The sequence below is a fragment of the Carassius gibelio genome, chromosome B7 (assembly GCF_023724105.1).
Source record: "Carassius gibelio isolate Cgi1373 ecotype wild population from Czech Republic chromosome B7, carGib1.2-hapl.c, whole genome shotgun sequence".
NCBI lineage: Eukaryota > Metazoa > Chordata > Actinopteri > Cypriniformes > Cyprinidae > Carassius > Carassius gibelio.
Window position 1 is genome coordinate 12,091,860 of NC_068402.1, and position 18,673 is coordinate 12,110,532.

The window sequence follows — 18,673 nt, forward strand, 5'->3', positions numbered from 1 at the left end:
TCTCTAACCTGCACCTTCTGTTTTGATAATGTCTCCTCCCCTTTTTTTCATGTATTTAAATTAACATCCTTACAAAGGTGCAGAGGTGTAAAAAGTACTCAAAAAATTTACTGAAATGAAAGCACAAGTACTCAGTGAAAAATTTACTCAATTAAAAGTACAAGTATCTGGTCAAAATCATACTTGAGTAAAAGTAAAAAAGTACAACTTTAAATTGTACTCCAGTATTAAAAAGGTAGAAGTAGTTTTTTTCTGACAGACGAGAATGGTTAAAGGGCTTTTTTTTAAAAGCTCCTATTGTCTCACACTACCTAACAGATAAAATGTGACCCAGGAGATTTTAAAAGGGTCATATGATGCAATTAAAATTTTTCCTTTCTCTTTGGAGCGTTACAAGCTCTTGGTGCATGAATAAGATCTGTAAAGTTGTAAAGACTAAAGTCTCAAATCCAAAGAGATATTCTTTATCAAAGTTAAGATTGCCACGCCCCCCTAAAATGGCTCATTCAAACACGCCCCACATGTCTACATCACTATGTGGAAATATTTGCATAAACACGAGATCCATCTTGAATGAGCCGAAAAGAATACACATCACACCTCTGTTTATCAATTTGCCCTGGCTACCAATAGCTGCTCACATAAAATTCAAGGAATTGACGTTTGCATACATAACCACCATTGGCTCTGCACCCCTTTACCTAAATTAATTACTTCAGACGTAAGTGCTCTCTAGAAGCTTGTGTTCTGCATGTGAACGCTGCTTGATTGAACGCTGCCATCCCAAAGAACCACAAAGTAACATTTACAGACATTATTTGAAAAATAATGTGTTTTTTGAACATTACAGCATGTCAACATATTCTGTTACACCAAATACACAAAATAATGATCTTTAAAAAAGCATTAATATGACTCATTCGATTCATATGATTTAACAAAATACCCACAAAGCACTGCTGTGTGATTGCAGGCTGTGACTATTTTTGTAATTTATTATGTAAGGTTATATAAAGAGTTGCTGTAAAATCTTGTTCTGATCTAATCTTATTTTGGTCAAATTAGATACCCAAAAAATGGCTTAATGATTTTTCTAATTGCTCCTTTATTTGTGATAATTCTGTGTAATATGAACCCGGAAAAGCAGTTGGTAAACAATGTTGGTAAACAGGTTGCACAGAAACTAGTGTATCTTGACATCACTGTTTGCTGTTGTTGAATTTCCAGGCATCATTTTATGTTAATCATGTTCAAATAAACATGAAACATAGCTATAAAAAGGAGTTGTTGAACTATCTATTATGAACACTAATCGTTGTGCATGTGCATTAAGGCAAGCCATAAGGAGGGATTTTGTTTATGATTTTGCATAAAAGGTGTGACAGAGATTATTGTTCTGTAGGTTAGCCATTGATGGTTATTTTAACTGAACTCTACATCTGAAGTCTTTTATTTGGCTATATGTTTTATAGGGTTTTGCAACAACGTGTACAGTATGTTTTTAAATCATTTCCTAGATGCAGTAATCACACAAACCAACAACATTACCATATTATACATTTATTATCTTAGTGTTATAATAATATAGTATATTATAGAAATAAATACAAACACATATAAAGAAGACACATATATATTGATTATACATGGGGAGACCTGAGAGCACTGTAACAGTACAAGTTGAACAAATTATTAAGTAGCTACTGGGATCCTAAATTTGATTAACAAAATAAATGTGTACAAAATTTAAATCGATGACCATGTGTTCTAATATTGTTTCATTTCACCCCGTTAGTGATAGGGCAATACCACGACTGAGGTGCCTTTGAGCAAGGCACCCAACCCCCAACTGCTCCCTGGGTGCCACAGGATAAATTGCTGCCCACTTCTCTGGGTGTGTGTTCACGGTGTGTGTATGTGTGTGTGTTCACTGCTGTGTGTGTGCACTTTGGATGGGTTAAATGCAGAGCACAAATTCTGAGTATGGATCACCATACCTGGCTCTATGTAACTTCACTTTTTTTTAACAAAGGCAGGAATCTTAATATTAAAGTCTATTCATAGGACTGTTACTTGAATTTCCCTGTGTGAATCATTCTAATCACATATTTAATTGGCAAATAATTCATATTTAACATCATCCTAAGAATTAAAATGGACTCTTTGAGAGGCTGGGTTTTATAAACTGACAAGCGCCCCCTGTAGGACACCCATTCTTCAGACACACACCAAAAAAAAAAAACTATTAAAGACAAACTGGCTTCTACCCAAGGTAAATCACACAGAAAACCATGCTAACCATACCAACTTTTTTTTTTTTTTTTTTTAGCTGTTGCCAGAGTCAACTTGCATGTAACCCATATCATCATGCATTACTTGGCTGTAGGAACAGCTGCATGTTTTAATGAAAATGCTTTACATTTAGCAAAATAAAACAGAATTTCCTTTAAAAAATGAAAAAATCTACTTTATGCAAGAAATAAGTCTACATATACATGCATAGGGTTGCACGTTACATTTTATTTATAATAAAAAAAAGAGAAGTTTAAAGTAACAAAAAGATGTAAATATTAGTTCATAAACTATTGTAACAGTAATTCAAATTCTAGGCTATGATTGTTTAAAAGCCACCAGTGAACAGTTACTGATATAACCTCGCCTGTCACTGTAAATATTGCTGGCCACGTGAACACTTCAAAATGACCTTGAACATTTCCATTGGATTCACTGCAGTGCCAGCTGTCTATAGCTTTGGTTACCTAAGAAAATGCAGGAAATAAAAAGAAGTCCAGATGTTTAAAAAACACTTGAAAGGTGACGAGTTAGTTGAAAATGTCGCTTAAAAAGTAACTTACCAGGAGCTCTAAGAGAATACAGAATTGCGCTGATTTGAGTCTCCCACTTTTTCAAAGAACATGAAATCCTTTGAAAAGAAAAACAGAACAAAGATCAAAGAGTCAGAACAGAATCTAGGTGAATCTAATATGTTCAGAATTCTGGAGTATTACAATATTTGGTAACATTTTATTTTGACCCTTTATTTTAATGTTCCCGTAACAAACTTTCTACTGACTACTTTGCAAGTATGTCAACTTATTCTACTAACACTAACATAATGGTCTGCTAAATCCACATATATATCTGAAAAGCATATGAAAATATCATCTGAAAGCTGAATCAATAAACTTATCAATGATGAATGGTTTGTTAGGATACGACAATATTTTGCAGAGATAACACTTTTTGAAAATCTGTTATCTGAGGGTGCAAAAAATGTAAATATTGAGAAAATTGCCTTTAAAGTTTTCCAAATGAAGTCCTTAGGATTGAATATTACATGGGTTAAATATTAAAAGTTGTATTTTTGTTTGTTTGCTTGTTTTTTTAATTTAGGGTTATTTTTTATATTAGAAAAAGAGCGAGTAGCTCAGTAGTAGAAAGCTAGCTTCACATTCATATACAGGAGATAATTTTTTAATTTGTGGATTGTGGTTGCATAATGGTTAGAGATCTGTGGTACTGCAGTGCTCTCCAAGGCATTATAAAGCATTTAGACTATTGCCGATCATTAAATATGTCATTAGCCTTATACTCACAATTAGAAAGCAAGCACCCATTAGTACAGCCTTCATCTTAACATCCATGTCCATAGGGAACTGGATGCCAAAGTTGTCAGCGTCAGTGAAGACTTCCTTCAACAGGCCGCTCCACTGCTTACTGATTCGACCGATAGGGTCCCCAGTACCGTCTTTACCTTTGAGCTAAAGAGAGAAATACAGATTTATGGTTAGTAACACAAAACTGCCAATTGCAAAATGATTTTGCTTGGTGTAACTATAAAGTTTATCTTTGAATTTTTATATTAACAAGGCAACAACAATCACTTTCAAACCAATTCTAAAAAGTTACCTCGAAGTGCACATCACCACAGCAGTTACATGCCAAGCAGGGCCCCTCAATCTTCATCACAGTCTCCTTGTTTGGGCCCTGGATGGAGAATTTTGGATAACAGGGGTGCCAGTCCTGCTTCACGTACCCTACTGTCGTTCCTGGAGGAGCCTGTATCTCCATCTGAAGTTTAAATATTAGCATTCATAGTCATAACAAATTTGAAATGTACAGCAACGCCCAAATTGATTTCTAAACTAGCAGCTATGGGTGCATGTATACACTAATCTCCAAGAGAAATGAATTACTGTTCAATGGAGTAAATTGAAATATAATTTATTCTTGTGATGGCAAACCTGAATTTCCAGCAAGCAATACTCCAGTTTTCAATAGCACACAGTCCTTCAGAAGTCTTTCCAATATATGATTTGGTGCTCAAGAAACATTCCTTCTTATTATTAATGTTGTCTAAACAGTTTTGCTGCTTAATGTTTTTTTAATGTATTTTTGAATTAATTTTTTTGTGCATAGAAAGTTTAAAAGAACAGCATTTATGGTAACACTTTACTTAAAGCCTTTATGTATATTACATTAAAAAAGAAGTTTTAGTTTTAATGCATTAATTATGACTTGTAATTCACCTTATAATGCATTGTACAATCTCATCAATAATTACAACCACAGTTAATACATAACAAAATGTATCAATTCATTTTTACACTATGCATTCGAAATTCAGTTATAATTATTTACGATAAGATATGATGTATGAATATTTGAATGTATGAATGATTATAATGCATTATACCCTTTAATAACCCTTTATAATGCATTACACATAAAGGCTTTAAGGTAAGTTAATTATTTAAAATAGAAATCTTTTGTTACATTATAAATGTTTTTACTGTTCTTTTGATCAGATTAATGCTGCTGTTAATCCTTGCTGTAAAAAATTGATTCTTTCGAAAACAGCATCAAAAATATTGAACTAAATAAACCGTGCGATTGCTGATTGAAGACTCTCTTTAAAGACAACTCATAACTCATTAGTCAGAGTCGTAGTAGGTCACACAGCATGTCCTACAAATGAGTCACTAGCTGAATCTCAAAGACACAACAACTGGTCCCATTTCAGAGACTTAATTTAAATAACACAATTAAATGCAGAGCTTTGATATGACTTGTCTGGTATACCTCTTGCAGGCAGCAGGGGCAACAACAGGAGACACAACGGTAAGGGCGGATGAGTCGTATGACCTCTCGATCAGCGTTGTCTTTGATCTTCATGTCAAAGCTGCGCAGGGCACCACAGCAGTTGCGTGTGCAGCAGTCATTTTTTTCTTTGGCAGAGTAGATCTTTTGACCGAGGCTGTTCTTGATCTCATACTGGTTGTTGGTCTCAAAGCCAATGATTGCTGTAGAAGACCAAAGTGTATATAGCCAAGTTGAACATTTTTTGCAATCTTTGAGTCTTTAAGTCACAGGTTTAAACTAGCAAAAAAGTAATAGTGAATATTTGTCTCAGGCTTAAAAAATAACACATAAAACAAATCAGACAAGCACACAAATTATAGAGTTAACAGCTTCAACCGCATGCACATATCACGGAAGATGACTCACCCTCTAACAACTCCACCTTCTGATGAATAAGGATCTGATCGATCTGAAATAAAAATAGTGTACAGGTCACAAGACTTTTAAACAAACTAATAATTAAAGCAAATGTCAGAGAGAACTGATTCGTTCAACTCTTCCTGAGAAGTTCATATTTATGGAACATGATCTTTACTTAATATCCTAATGATTTTAGGCATAAAAGAAAAATCTATAATTCTGACCCATACAATGTTTTTTTGGCTATTGCTACAAATAAAGCCCTGCAACTTAAGAAGGTATTGTGGTCCAGGGTCAGATATTGTAAATGCATCTAAACTAGTTTCCTTGCGAATAAAAAAAATTACAGACAAATTTACTCTCAACAACCATTACATCCAGCACGTCTCACAGACTCATCCCCAACTCTGAAACTCCCAAGCTCCCCACTCATAGCCATGACTTTGCAGTAGAATGAATGTGCATTCAACTTGTAAATACAAACTTTTCTGACTATCTGAATTTTATGTACCAAAAGACATGACAAACCTGAGTGAGGTACTCCAGACCAGGTGGTACTCCAGCAGGAACTGAAACTGGTGCAGCTACAGGTGCTAGAGAAGTTTGGGAGAAAGATCATTAGACACATCATCATTAGCCTGCATTATCTAATAATACCAGTGTTGCATTGTTTTTATTGTATTAATGATCATCTGAATGAAACTTTTATTAATTTCAAGCATCTTTGGCCTGTGTGTTAACTTTTCTCAGGACCTATTGCTCAATACCTATTAGCCGTGTTTCCACTATCGAGCTAAGACCGGGCATGCTAGTGCCTGCCAGGGCCAGTCGCGTTTCCACTGTCACTTCCGGGGCTTGGTCGTGCCTCGCCGGGGCTTCCTCGGGGCCAACGGCCAGGGTTTTTTGGCCGAAGCGGTCCAGACGTCAGCTTCTTATTCTCTATCACAATTGTGTATTTATTAAGTAACATTTTATCTGTCGTCTCGTTTCTTGAGTTTAGCTCCACGTTGCATATCATCAAAATATAATAATGATTTTTGTTTGGGAGCTTTTATAAAAATAGAGAGTCTGCGCTGAGGAACATTTCAGAAAGATAACAGCTTTAACACCAGCATTAAACACTTTTTTAAATAAATCAAGCTCAAAACTCTCTTTCAGTCAGCAGCGAGTGTTTGAAATAACTTGATCCGATGTGGATTATAATCACTAAACAAGGCTGAAATATTTATAAGCGATATAAAAGACTATGCGCGCTAAACATGTTACCATAGTAAACATGGTAAATATGACCGCTTGAAGAAATCAGACGTCAGCTCCTTATTCTCTATCACAATCGTGTATTTATTAAGTAGCTTATATTATCTGTCACAAGCCTCGTCTCGAGAGTTTATCTCACGTTGCCTATCATAAAAGAATATAGCCTAATAATGTTTTTTGTTCGGGAGCTTTTATAAAAATAGACATATTATCATTCATTCTAAATATGACGGCTACTGTGGCTAATAAACAGAAACAGACTCGACTGAATAAGCAGGCTATTTTCATGAACGTTAAAAATAAATAAATAAAATAGAAATAAGTGTATTTATGTGTGATTAATTTTGAGTCCTGATAAATGAAATCAATTTGATCAATGCATCACTTATTCTATAGTTAAAACATCGATGCTTTTGAATATATAACAAAGCATGCAAAAAAACGGCCGCTTTTATCATGTTTGTTTTGAGATCGCGCATCCAGTGACTTATTTCTTAATTTTCTGATAACTTCTCTTTTTGATGGTGAAATTTTGAGGTTGCATGACGTTGTTCTGAGAGGCGTGTAAAGGTCGTGTTTTAGTGACGTGCAGCGGTGCTTCAAGCTCCACTGTGAAAACCCTGCGCTATTCTGGCCTCGATGCTACTGGGCCTTAAGCCCTGGCTCGCACTGGCCCGACAGTGGAAATGCGGCTATTGATAACCATTTACCTGACAGAATTTTTTTGTAATTAAGTGTAAATTTAGACATGTATACCTCCATATGGTTGGCCCTGTTGAGATGCTGGATTAGCTGGTCCAGGCTGATACATGATTGGCTGATCTGGAACTGGCTGGTATCCTGCTTGGAACCCTGCTGGTGGGGCCCCCTTTCCAGGTTCTCCAAAACCTCCCATGGGATAGGCTGGCTGGTTTGGAGATGGGTAGCCTGGTATAAAATAATTTAATATTCAAAGACAGAAAAATATAATCTTAGTTTACTCTGATGAGACATATTAGGCAATGCTGTAAAAATAAATCTGAATTCATAGCATACTGAATCTAGACTTGGCATTTTGTCTAGTTGTTTGGTACACATTACACAGTTGGTACATGAAACTCTGCTACATTGTGTGAAAAGATTATTGAGTTATCATTTGGTCTTTGTGTATTTTTGGATGCTTTGCTTGTTTGGCTCTTTCTTGAAGTCAGAAACTCCACATTTTGTTGTCTTTGTGCCACTATTTTGTTGATTTCCCCCTGCCTGTATTATGTTAGGTATGAGCTTGGTATAAGCCTTCATCTTTTGAGTCATAAATCATACACAGATGCCCTGACATGCGGCAGAAAGTCCTGATGACTTGGAATGCATTGTTCGATTCAAGCTATCAATGGAAATCCCACGATCTTGCATCATCATTGGGATATGACCGGGAGTAGGCATGTATAATTAAATGACTGGAAAAGCGAACTGATTTATTCTCATTTAATCAAAAATTACAGACACCTAGAAGTGGGATGGATCTATAGACTGCAGCCATACAGTATAATAACAATCATGAACAATGCATGAAATTGTATTTCACATCAGCTCTTTACAAAGCAATAACCAGATATATGAAAATAAAGCATTAACTGAGTGTCAGCAATTACGCCAAAGATGTAATTTCTGGATAGCTGGATAATAAACATTTTATTTTATTATATCACAATGTATTATTAATCCAGTCATTAATCCATTTTAAACTACACTACAGCCCCGTTGAATGCGTGAATCTGATTGGCTGACGAATGTTCTGAGGTATGCAATTATTTCGCACGCCAAACTTAATTCCAGGCAGCTCTCTTGACCGCATTACAGTCCCAAATCACTTTGCACAGTAAAACTGTAATAACAGACATTACAGGACTGACAAAAACAACAACATGACAGATGATTTTCCGAAAGTACACATGACATTTCTCACTAGCGAGGTAATAACAGCGCCGTTTAGAGACTAATTCAGTCTAATTCACTCAGGCTCTCTCCCTCTCTCTCTTTCTCTGTCTCTGTCTGTCTTGCTCTCTTTCTAATAACTTCATTAATAACTGCATTAGAATGGTATCAACGGCTCAAGCGTTCATTACCAGCTTAAAAATGACTATGTGAAACCGTCAAAAGAGGCGCTGGATGAGATGCGAAAGAAATAATCCTACTCACAATAGCAATTTAAGTACAAAATTGAACGAATCCCTTTAAATATATAATCTGATCGATGTATTGAGGTGTGGTGACCATAGTATAAGTGGAATAATTGACTCCAGGCCGTTACATTATTAGAAAAATAATCATTTCTGGGTTAGCAATAGTGGCTGCAAGTATTGCATCCTCAAACTATATATTATTATTATTTAAAAACAGGTAATTATTTATTGTTGTACACCAGCATTCAGCTTTGCTATAAAGGGAATAAATTACATTTTAGAAACATTTAAATTCTAACAGCTTTTCCACTACGTTGCGGTTTTAATTCATTTTTTGCTCAAATAAATGTAGCCTTGGTGAGCATGAGAGTCTTTTTTCGAAAAACAGCCCCAGACTTTTAAACAGTATTGTACCTCAGGAGTGAAGACAGCAGGTGTAGCTTAGGAAACATGTATTAGCATGTTTAATCTTCCCACTGAACCAATCCAAAACTGTCATCTTCATATGAAAAGGCTCTTCATATGAGCTATTCAAATCTTTCACCAGCTATTAAAAAAAAAAAAGGGCATGAGTTTGAATGGAATGAAACTCTCTCATCTCCTCATCTAGGCATTGTCCAGGCACAACCCTTACCATTAGTAAGACATACAGTTATTGTACTTTCCCAGATCTGCTGTCCTCTACATCATGGGGCTGTTGAGAAAAATCTTCTTCTACTGTCATATAAAACTTCTTTACATTTTCAGCATTAAGGGTGTAGTCTATTAAATGTTGTGCCTCTACAATCAAACAGGCACGATCAACAAACATTATTATATATCCGACCTAAACGATGAGACAGAAAATGCTAATTAGTGCAAAGAAAAAAAAAGTGATCTATTCAACGTCTATCACCATGTTGTCTATGAGGTGCAAAAACAACAGTGTCTTTCATTACCCTGCTGTGCATCAACATGCCTGAGGTCCTCGAAACACACCAGCAGACTTTGGGAGGAGATATTGGTTTTTAAGTAAAACTAAAATTTAATATGTATTAAAAATGTAGTATGTATTTAAAATTGACTGCTCACACAGGAGAATCGCTGAATTAATAGCATTCATGGCACCTTACTTGTTGTTGAAGTTATGGAGCTTACTAGTGAATGCCAAGGGTGTTGTTTGGTGACAAGTTTTGGCAACAGTGTTCATTGTAAAACATTGTATGTTTCATTGTTTTTATTCCCTTTTGTGTTTAAAAGGTATTTAAAGTAAAAAAAAAAATTTGGTTTTATGCTGAATCTAAAATTTAATATGTATTTAAAATTTAATATGTATTTAAAATTGACTGCTCACACAGAAGAATTGCTGTATTAAGAGCATCCATGGAAGAATTAATTGTATGTTTCATTGTTATTTACCCCTTGTGTCTAAAAGGTATTTAAAGTAAAAATAAATAAATAAATGGTTCATGTGGTTTCATGCTGAATCTAGGCTCTCAATCATTGCTAATTTGATTCTCAAGACCTGCCACATTGAATTGCATCCTGCTTCCATTATGTTATCTTCCTGTTCATGGTCATGTGTCCATGGCTCAAAGCATTATGTTAAGTGCTGGGGGAAAGACTCAGTCATTTATTATTCAGACTTGCTCAATGATATTTTGTCATGATGCTTGCAGACATCCGCTATTCCTCTCAAATTAAAATGTTTCACAAAAATTTTTTAACAACAGTAAATGTTAAAAGTAGTAAATTATAAGAAAATCTGTGTAACTTGTGACATATATAATGCAAGTTCCTAAAAATTATTTTTTAATAAATCAAATCTTTCCGGCAGAAATGTATGTATTATGAGAGCAAGCCTGTTTCTGGATAATAATGCTGCCTAATTGTTGACCTTTTCTCATTAAAACCTTTGACCTTTACATCTTGTATTTTTTGAACACTCCTATCTTGCCATTCCAGTTTTCCAGTGCTAAACCCTGTTGAGTCATTGACAAAGGACAAATGACAAAGGATGAGACAAGCCCTTTTGCAAATACCCCCCCCCCCCCCCCCCCCCTTGAGTAACGCATTAGATAAATGACTTACACATGAACAAGACTGAAAAACATAAATCTGTCCTTTCGGTAGCAAAATAATTAATGCTGCTAGTCCCCTCAACATGAATAGTGTCAGTAAACTTGGTAAAAACTAGCCTGAATTCTCCTTCTTGTTACAAAAACAGTTGCTCCGAAGATGATGGCCTATTAGTCCTTTAGTCACTAAAGTCACAGATGTTTATATAGGACAATAATGATCAGCTCATGATGCATCACACTTGCAGGGGAAAAATGTAAATAGTTTTCAGTGCAGTCAGGGATTGTAAACTTCATCACTTGGTAGGTAAGCATCTATTGCAAAACTCACTAGCTGTTTAAACATGGCATGCATAGCAATTCCTAAATTAAAAATCCACAAACATGCACATAGAGAAAACTAAAGTTTCCACCAAAACACACACCTTCACTTCAACCAGCATGATGGTGCATGCATCACACTTGAAGGGAAAAATGTAAATATTGTGTAGATAGTTTTCATCACACGGACTGTAAACTTCACTTGGTAGGTAATGTAGGCATCTATTGCAAAACTCACTAGCTGTTTAAAACATGGCATGCATAGTAACTCCTAAATTAAAAATCCACAAACATGCACTATTGCATTTCAAGGAAAAGAAACAGTTTATCATTACCTGGGCCAGACATGTTGAAGACAGATCTGAGATTTTCAGAACAAACGTCTGCCTATCAGCACCACGATCACAGTGTGGGTGAAGACAATGTGAGGAAGATGTGTTTGCACTGGAAACAAGCAAAACAGGTACAAAAAGAATTTAAGATCAGATCCAAATGAAAAGACCCATGTTTAAATGTTCAGGGAGAATTTTAAAGGAAATGTAAAGAACTACGCAAACCCAACCGTGTATTTAAGGAAGACTGTCAGCAGGATACGCGCCAGTCGTTTAATTCTCGTTTAGAGGAATGCTCGGTTTTAAGACGAGAAACACACTGAAGCAATAACACCATCACTTCGTCATCATGTGAAGGGGTGGGGCGATATGGTATATTAGATTACCGTATGTTAATCGTGTAGTTTTTTCTTTACAAATAGACAGATAACACCCAGTATAGCCAAGGACTCGCAAAGACCAAAAAAGGTTGCTGATTTAAAAATTGCTTTATCTACAAGCTTAATGAACAAAGATTCTGTTTATAGCCTAGCTAAATTAATTACGATGATTACTTTCTCCGCAGTTTATCTATTATAAAAAAACAATCCAGTAAACAACAATACTGCAGAACGGTATTAAAACATAGTACTCTATAAATCAGAGACTTCTAAAAGGGGGGGGGGGGGGGAACATAAACCACCATGAAAACTGACTTAAATTAGGCTACATCTCAGCTCTTGAGAGGCAACTCAGAATCTCCACAGCACTTCTTGTTACAGTGATTTTGTTGAGGTATGAAAAGAAGAAAGTGTTCAATAATTTCCTTCAATTCGCTTTAGACTTTTGCTAAAAGACACACGACAACGTTAAGAGACAAAAGAGACTGCTCTTTGGTTTAAAACTACGCCCAGACATGAAGCCCTCGCTTGAATCTCCTCCTCTTTTATGTAGCAAGCTTGTAGATTAGAAACCTTAGAAAGCCATAATACATCTATTAAACAAAAAGATTAGCATTAAAAAAAAATAGGATGTTATTAGGGTTTTTTTTGCAATGTGCAGTAACCGACAAAGTAATGGGAAGTTATGGGAATTAATTAATTAATTTGTTGGTATTTTTTTTTCTTATTAGCCGAAGCCATAGCAGAGAAGTCAAACTGAGGTTGTAGGCTATTGAGATTGACACCTCTGTCCTAAGTGTTTTTATCGCTTAAACTTCTCGACAGGCCCGTACTTGTGAAGAACCGCGAACACCCTAAATAGCACATACAGAAATGTGCAACAGCTCCATACTGCACTGAGACATCTAAAGGGGTTTTGAGTGAATGGAAAATGTTGCGGTTGACTTGTCATTACCGTCGATAGAAAAATATAATGTTTCACTAAACACACAGTGCCACTAATGATATATGGTCAAAGTCTTACTGGTCAAGACAAGGTTGGCAAGAAGCCTACGGAAGCTCTTAGCGGCCATGTATTATTTATTTATTTTTTCCATCTTGTTTTCACGACTTAATTTTCATGTGATCTCGACATAATGAATGATTGTTAGATCTGTAACAAACTCAACTTTGACACATCTGATGGACAAACCCTGCGCTTCTACTGTAGCCTAATAAGCCTATGTCGTGGATATTTCAACTAATTTTGCTTCGCCTTGTAATAAAGTATACATTACATAAATAAAGGCTGAACAATCCATGTTGATATTTCCAGAGACAGTACGCTAAACATTTTGTTTGTGTAATTAACATGTTTAAATGGTCAAAACAACACCGCAAACACTGGCTTCAGAAGGATGCAGAACTATTCTAAGATCTTTTAGAGCTGATTGGATTCAACTCACTTTTAATTTTCGCTTTATTTGAAATAAAATTATATATAGGCCTAATTTGTAAATGTTAGTATTCATTTTATGTTGTGACTGATACCATGTGCGTTACAAGCTTCTGTTTGAAGGAGCGTTCGTGTGTATGTGTGTGTGTGTGTGTGTGTGTGGGAAACACAAAAGATTACGTCACTAAATTAAATTAGCATAATCTATCCCAAACGCGTACAGTATCAGTTATATTCAGGTCTATAGTGCCACCTGTTGGCACAGATTTGTAACTTGAGAACAACTTTTGTTATGTCGAGATCTCGAGATAATTAAGTCGTTATAACGAGAAAACAACTCTCGTCGAGATCACGAGAAAATAAAGGAAAAATGATGATAATTATTGGGTGAATTATCCATTTGAAGAGCAAGATTTGATGCAGAAGCTATAGAAACATATTCCAGACAGAATAGAAGAATGAGTTGAATTAATCAGGAAAATCACATAATTAAAACAGACAACATTAACGTTTTGAAAGACGACTTTTTGTGTGTAAATTGTCTATTCAACGTCACTGTTTAAAAGGATAATTATCATTTGAGATGCTTGCTTATTTGGGGCATTTATAGTTTTTCTCATCAAATATTGATAAATAATTATGTGTGAATAATTCGATTAATTAATGAGCAAATCATGTAATTAAATTTAAGAAAAATTTTTTATTCATTGACAGTCTTAATTCCTAGGCTACTCAGTGTGTCACATAATGACGTATTATAAATACAACCACTAGGCTACTTGGTAAAAAAAATACTAAACATGAATTACAATTAATTTCAACATACAGTGTTAATTTAAACACTTTTTTGAGGTTTGTAACATTTCATTGAAAAAAGCAAGGGAATTTTTTGAGGAAAACGCAACTTTGCTACCTCAGTATGCTTTCTCAGATTTGATGGTGAACTTTTGAAAGCAAAACTTTTAGTCATAACTGAATTAGAAATGTGTGAGCTTGAAGCATGAAATCAATAATCATTAGTTTTCATGTCAAGCACACACATTTGAGCGTACGTTTAGCACACATTTAATGGCCATAAGATCAAATAAAAATGAAATGTACTTTTCAAGATGAAATTAAATTTTATGGAGTAAAAAGTAGGCCTACTGTTTTTTCTTCAGAAATGTAAAAAAGTAAAATTACAAGTGGCCTAATCAGTTTAAATTGTACTTGAAAAAAGTACAAATCTCCCAAAATAATACTCAAGTACAGTAATCAAGTAAAATTACTCAAGAAGTGGAAAATGTAAGTTTTGGTAACATATGTTTGCTTTATTTATCTCCGCCGACAGGAGGCGGAACTGAGCAGACACTCTCTCTCTCACACACACTGAAATGATCATTCAGAGCTGTTCTTAATTTATCATATCTTTTTCCAGTATACACAAGGAATTTTGTCTTATGTGACGCATCTGCCAAGACTTAAGAATAACATGTTACCTGTCACATTTCACGGTAAAGTAAAAATAATTAAAACACGATATAATAATAATTAAAAACTATTAAAACAATAGATTATATTTTACAAACCAAGATAATAAAAACATAATTTTTGTTTACATTTTTGAATGTTAAAAAGAGAATTCAAGATAATTAAGCACAATTTGATGAAATAACTAGCTCAGATGTTTGCTGAGATGCACCAAAGTCCTTCTGTAAGCTTTGGTTACATGCATATTTTTTTTTGTTATAGCATCACCTTGTGGCCAATTTGTAAAACATACCTTTACATACTAAAGCTGCTCTTTACAATTGAAATTATAGTGCAACCTTTTATTGATTTTAGCAGGTGACATTTGACTATTTATAATAAAAAGCATTCCAAATTTAAACTTCAGGTTGTACAGGTTGTCGTATGTTTCATTGTCTTGTAGCCTATACCTGTAAAATCGATGAATCAAAACTCTTTTCCGAACTTTTTCAGGAAGGTTTGTAAATGATAAATGGTGAAATTTGGTATGGAATGGACTAAATGTGCACTTTTCAGAACACTCAGTTAGGTGCAAATGTTCCATGATGGAAATGGATCTGAACGTTTAATTTGAAAGAAGCCTGTTTAAGGAAAACAGCATCAGAAGAAATATATATTAATTTTAGACTTTACAATTTCTTAATACATAATAGTTATTTCAAAAGAATTGTCAAAAGAATTGTTTTCATGGTGGAAATAAAGCTACGTCAACCCCTTATGCAGTCACCACCACGCTATTCAACCAAGGCATTCAAATAACAATGCAGAAAACAATGTTAAGAAAGAATTTACCATACATATTTATTTTGCATTTAATGAATCGTGAATGTAGTGAGCAGAATTGTAGAACCACTGATCCACAGATTTTGAAGACACCGAATGAAATTATAGTGCAATTTGCTCTCCACTTATTATTCAATATAATATTAAGCACTGAAAACGAACCACCCGTTATATTATTGGAAACATTTTGGAACAATGCTGTATCTGTATCTACAAGAATTGTTATACACAATAGTGGAAAACATAAAAAAAAAAACTTCTACAAAAGGGCTTATATTTGTGCTGCCACTGCACTCTTTAGAATTTCATTGTTCTAAATTCAGAACTCAGGAAGATACTGGGTACTTATAGGGCAGAAATGAGAAGGCGGGATTGTCAGAAATGATCACACACGCACATATATACACTTATTTTAGACTAATTAGCGTAATCAGCGGCAATGGTTTGTTCTCGGTCTCTGTTGACAGACATCTGGGCAGACTGCACCCGCCTTGTTTAGTAAAGGTACAGTTTATTTTCGCCGTGGGTTGTCTGTCAACAGCTAGTCTATGTCTGGTGGCCTCAGTTGCCAGAAATAGCAATAATTAGGATAGGGAGGGAAAAAGAGGAAAAGAGAAAACGTGTTAGACTGCTGGTAGGCCATCCACAGAGGCCGCTCCAGCTTTTTTTTCAACTTACTTCTGTATGTGTGTGTGTTTCCTCTGATAATACTATGAACATCCCTAATGAGAACGAGAGAGAGAGGGACCCTTTTGGTGTACGTGGATGGGAATCCAATGTTTTGAAACAATGAAATTGGGTGAGACGAGATGATCTGATACAGGAACAGGCCACACACAGAGTCTCCGAATGACAGAACATTCAGAGAGTCTGCGAATATCAACGAGCTACAATGCTTGTACCAAATGTCTATTAAAATAACAAATAAATCACAACAGATACACAACATTTGGGAACAGTAACATCCATTAGCCAATATTAGCTAATTTGTCCTATTTTTATATTTCTGTGACCTTTCTGTCATTCAGCACTTAAAGTTATTCTTAAACACACTAGTAATTTATTAACACTTAAATGTAATCACTGGGAAATTTCTATATGAAAATATACGTCTCATACTGTTTTATAATTTTGTGATGCCTAAATTCACTTTTTATTTTATTTTTTTTTTATTTTTTTTATTTCCTTACTAAAATATAGTGTAGAATTTTTATATCAGTCATTAATTTGTCAATATTGTATTTATTTATTTTCGTCATTATGTTATTTATTTTTGATCATAAAATGCAAATAAGATTATTAGCAATGGAAAAATTTTTAAAACCAGCGAATCCCTACAAATCACACTATCATAACTGTTTAATTAGGTAACTACACAACATCTAGCCTTGTAGCATTCATAACAATAAATATAATTAATATATTTTTTTAAATATAGATAAACATATTAGGATAATTAAGACGTCTTTATAAATACAGATTTTACCCTCTCTTGTAAGATTCTCAGTGTCGAAATTGTCAATCTGTCAATCTAGAACATTCTAACAACAACCAAAATGATGCGTTAATCATGTTCTGATCTCTTCGGAGGGTGGGTGAAGTCATGCTAGACACACACACTCCCTTTATCCATAATCTCTCAGTCTTCCTATATAAACCCACCCCAGCTTCAGGTCTACAAATACCCAAAACACACATGCATGCCCTTGACAAAGAGTTCAGCAAGGCAACATACACACGAAAGAGAAAAGGCAGAACTCCTGAAGCAACTTCTCAAGGACACAATATTTCACCAAGAAGGTAAATATTAAAAACACAATATACTTTAATTCAATTCTGAATTTTGTCTAGTAACTTTACTGAATTGCTTTGGTAAAAGTTTTTACCATTCCTAATTGGCTGGTTGTGTTTGCCGTTGACGTTTTGACTTAAGTAGTGGCAAATACTGCATGCAAATACTTTAAATAGTAAAAAAAAAAAAAAAAAAACGTTAATTTTTCTAAACATCATGTATCATGTTGTGCCCTCAGATGATGTGTTCAAGGTGTTTGCTACTTATCCTGGTTGTCTACTTCTTGATGGATGATCTTTGTGCTTTCCTGATACCAGACAGACTACGGGTGAAAAGAGTAAATATCACATTCACCAAAAAGCGTTAATTATCTTATTGAGAGAATATACATTTAGTTTTTAATATAGCATTGCAATAATAATAATAATAAAAAAAAACACTTTAATATGCCACATAAATTAAAATGCATGCGTTTCCTTGCAGAGCAATTTCAGGTCGGATCAGGAGACGTCAGCGCACATCTATGAGCTGTCTGATCTGGCAGACTTGTTCCCAGGAAATGAAGGGGAAATGACTCGGGATTGGGACCCCAATCCAGCTAAGACCCCCGATTTCTTTTCCCCTCTGGAACACATCAATGTGCAACCAGCAACTAGCAACTCTCGCAAAAACAAGGATAAGAGGCGGGTAGCGATATTTACTGTTATTTTAATTTATTGTAATAAAAAATACAAATAAATTCTCACACAATTCCCATATTTCCCCCTTAACCCTATTAGGAGGAGGATCACTGTTCCTCTGGACCCCATTGGCAGCACCCACTTGTCTTCCAGGAGCAGAAAGGTAATTTCAAATAGAGAAAACCAGTGGTTTGGCAACATATATTTGAATTAAAGAGATTGCATATCCTATAACTGATACAATTATTTTTTCGCCCTCAGGAGGAACCTGAAGATTTTAAGGAACACAATGCAAAGTGATCAAACTGACAGATGACGTAACACTGTTAAAAAACGACTGATTTATCATCTGGTTTAGTTTGGTTCTTTTCGTTTTTGTGGTTTCTTCTTCTTCTTCTTTTGGAAATCTGTTTAATTGAACTTTTGGTTACTATTAAGCCATTGCATCTCGGGTTTATAAACT

General features: G+C 34.9%; 1 protein-coding gene across 3 annotated transcripts; it reads right to left on the minus strand.

The window, feature by feature from the left end:
* Positions 1–1,544: 1,544 nt before the first annotated feature.
* LOC127961731 (phospholipid scramblase 1) lies at positions 1,545–17,747 on the minus strand. Of its 3 annotated transcripts, none has more exons than XM_052560971.1 (10): positions 11,857–17,747; positions 11,635–11,743; positions 7,516–7,686; positions 6,031–6,095; positions 5,509–5,551; positions 5,083–5,303; positions 3,910–4,071; positions 3,597–3,761; positions 2,856–2,923; positions 1,545–2,759 (listed from the first exon to the last, which is right to left on the minus strand). In XM_052560971.1, exons 2-9 carry the CDS (start codon positions 11,645–11,647, stop codon positions 2,864–2,866), a joined length of 900 nt encoding a protein of 299 aa, XP_052416931.1. In that variant the 5' UTR covers positions 11,648–11,743; positions 11,857–17,747; the 3' UTR covers positions 1,545–2,759; positions 2,856–2,863. The 3 variants fall into 3 exon arrangements, with proteins under 3 accessions (XP_052416931.1, XP_052416930.1, XP_052416932.1); XM_052560970.1 differs by having other exon boundaries at positions 11,862–17,746; XM_052560972.1 differs by lacking the exon at positions 11,857–17,747 and adding an exon at positions 9,336–9,468.
* Between the last annotated feature and the right edge of the window lie 926 nt (positions 17,748–18,673).

What these genes read in the sequence shown, in the direction of transcription:
- LOC127961731 (XM_052560971.1), bottom strand. An exon ending in GTGGTGATGTGCACTTCGAG is followed by an intron (nt 3,762 to 3,909) that starts GTAACTTTTTAG and finishes TTCTCTCTTTAG; the next exon opens with CTCAAAGGTAAAGACGGTAC. An exon ending in TGGGTGCTTGCTTTCTAATT is followed by an intron (nt 2,924 to 3,596) that starts GTGAGTATAAGG and finishes TTCTTTTCAAAG; the next exon opens with GATTTCATGTTCTTTGAAAA.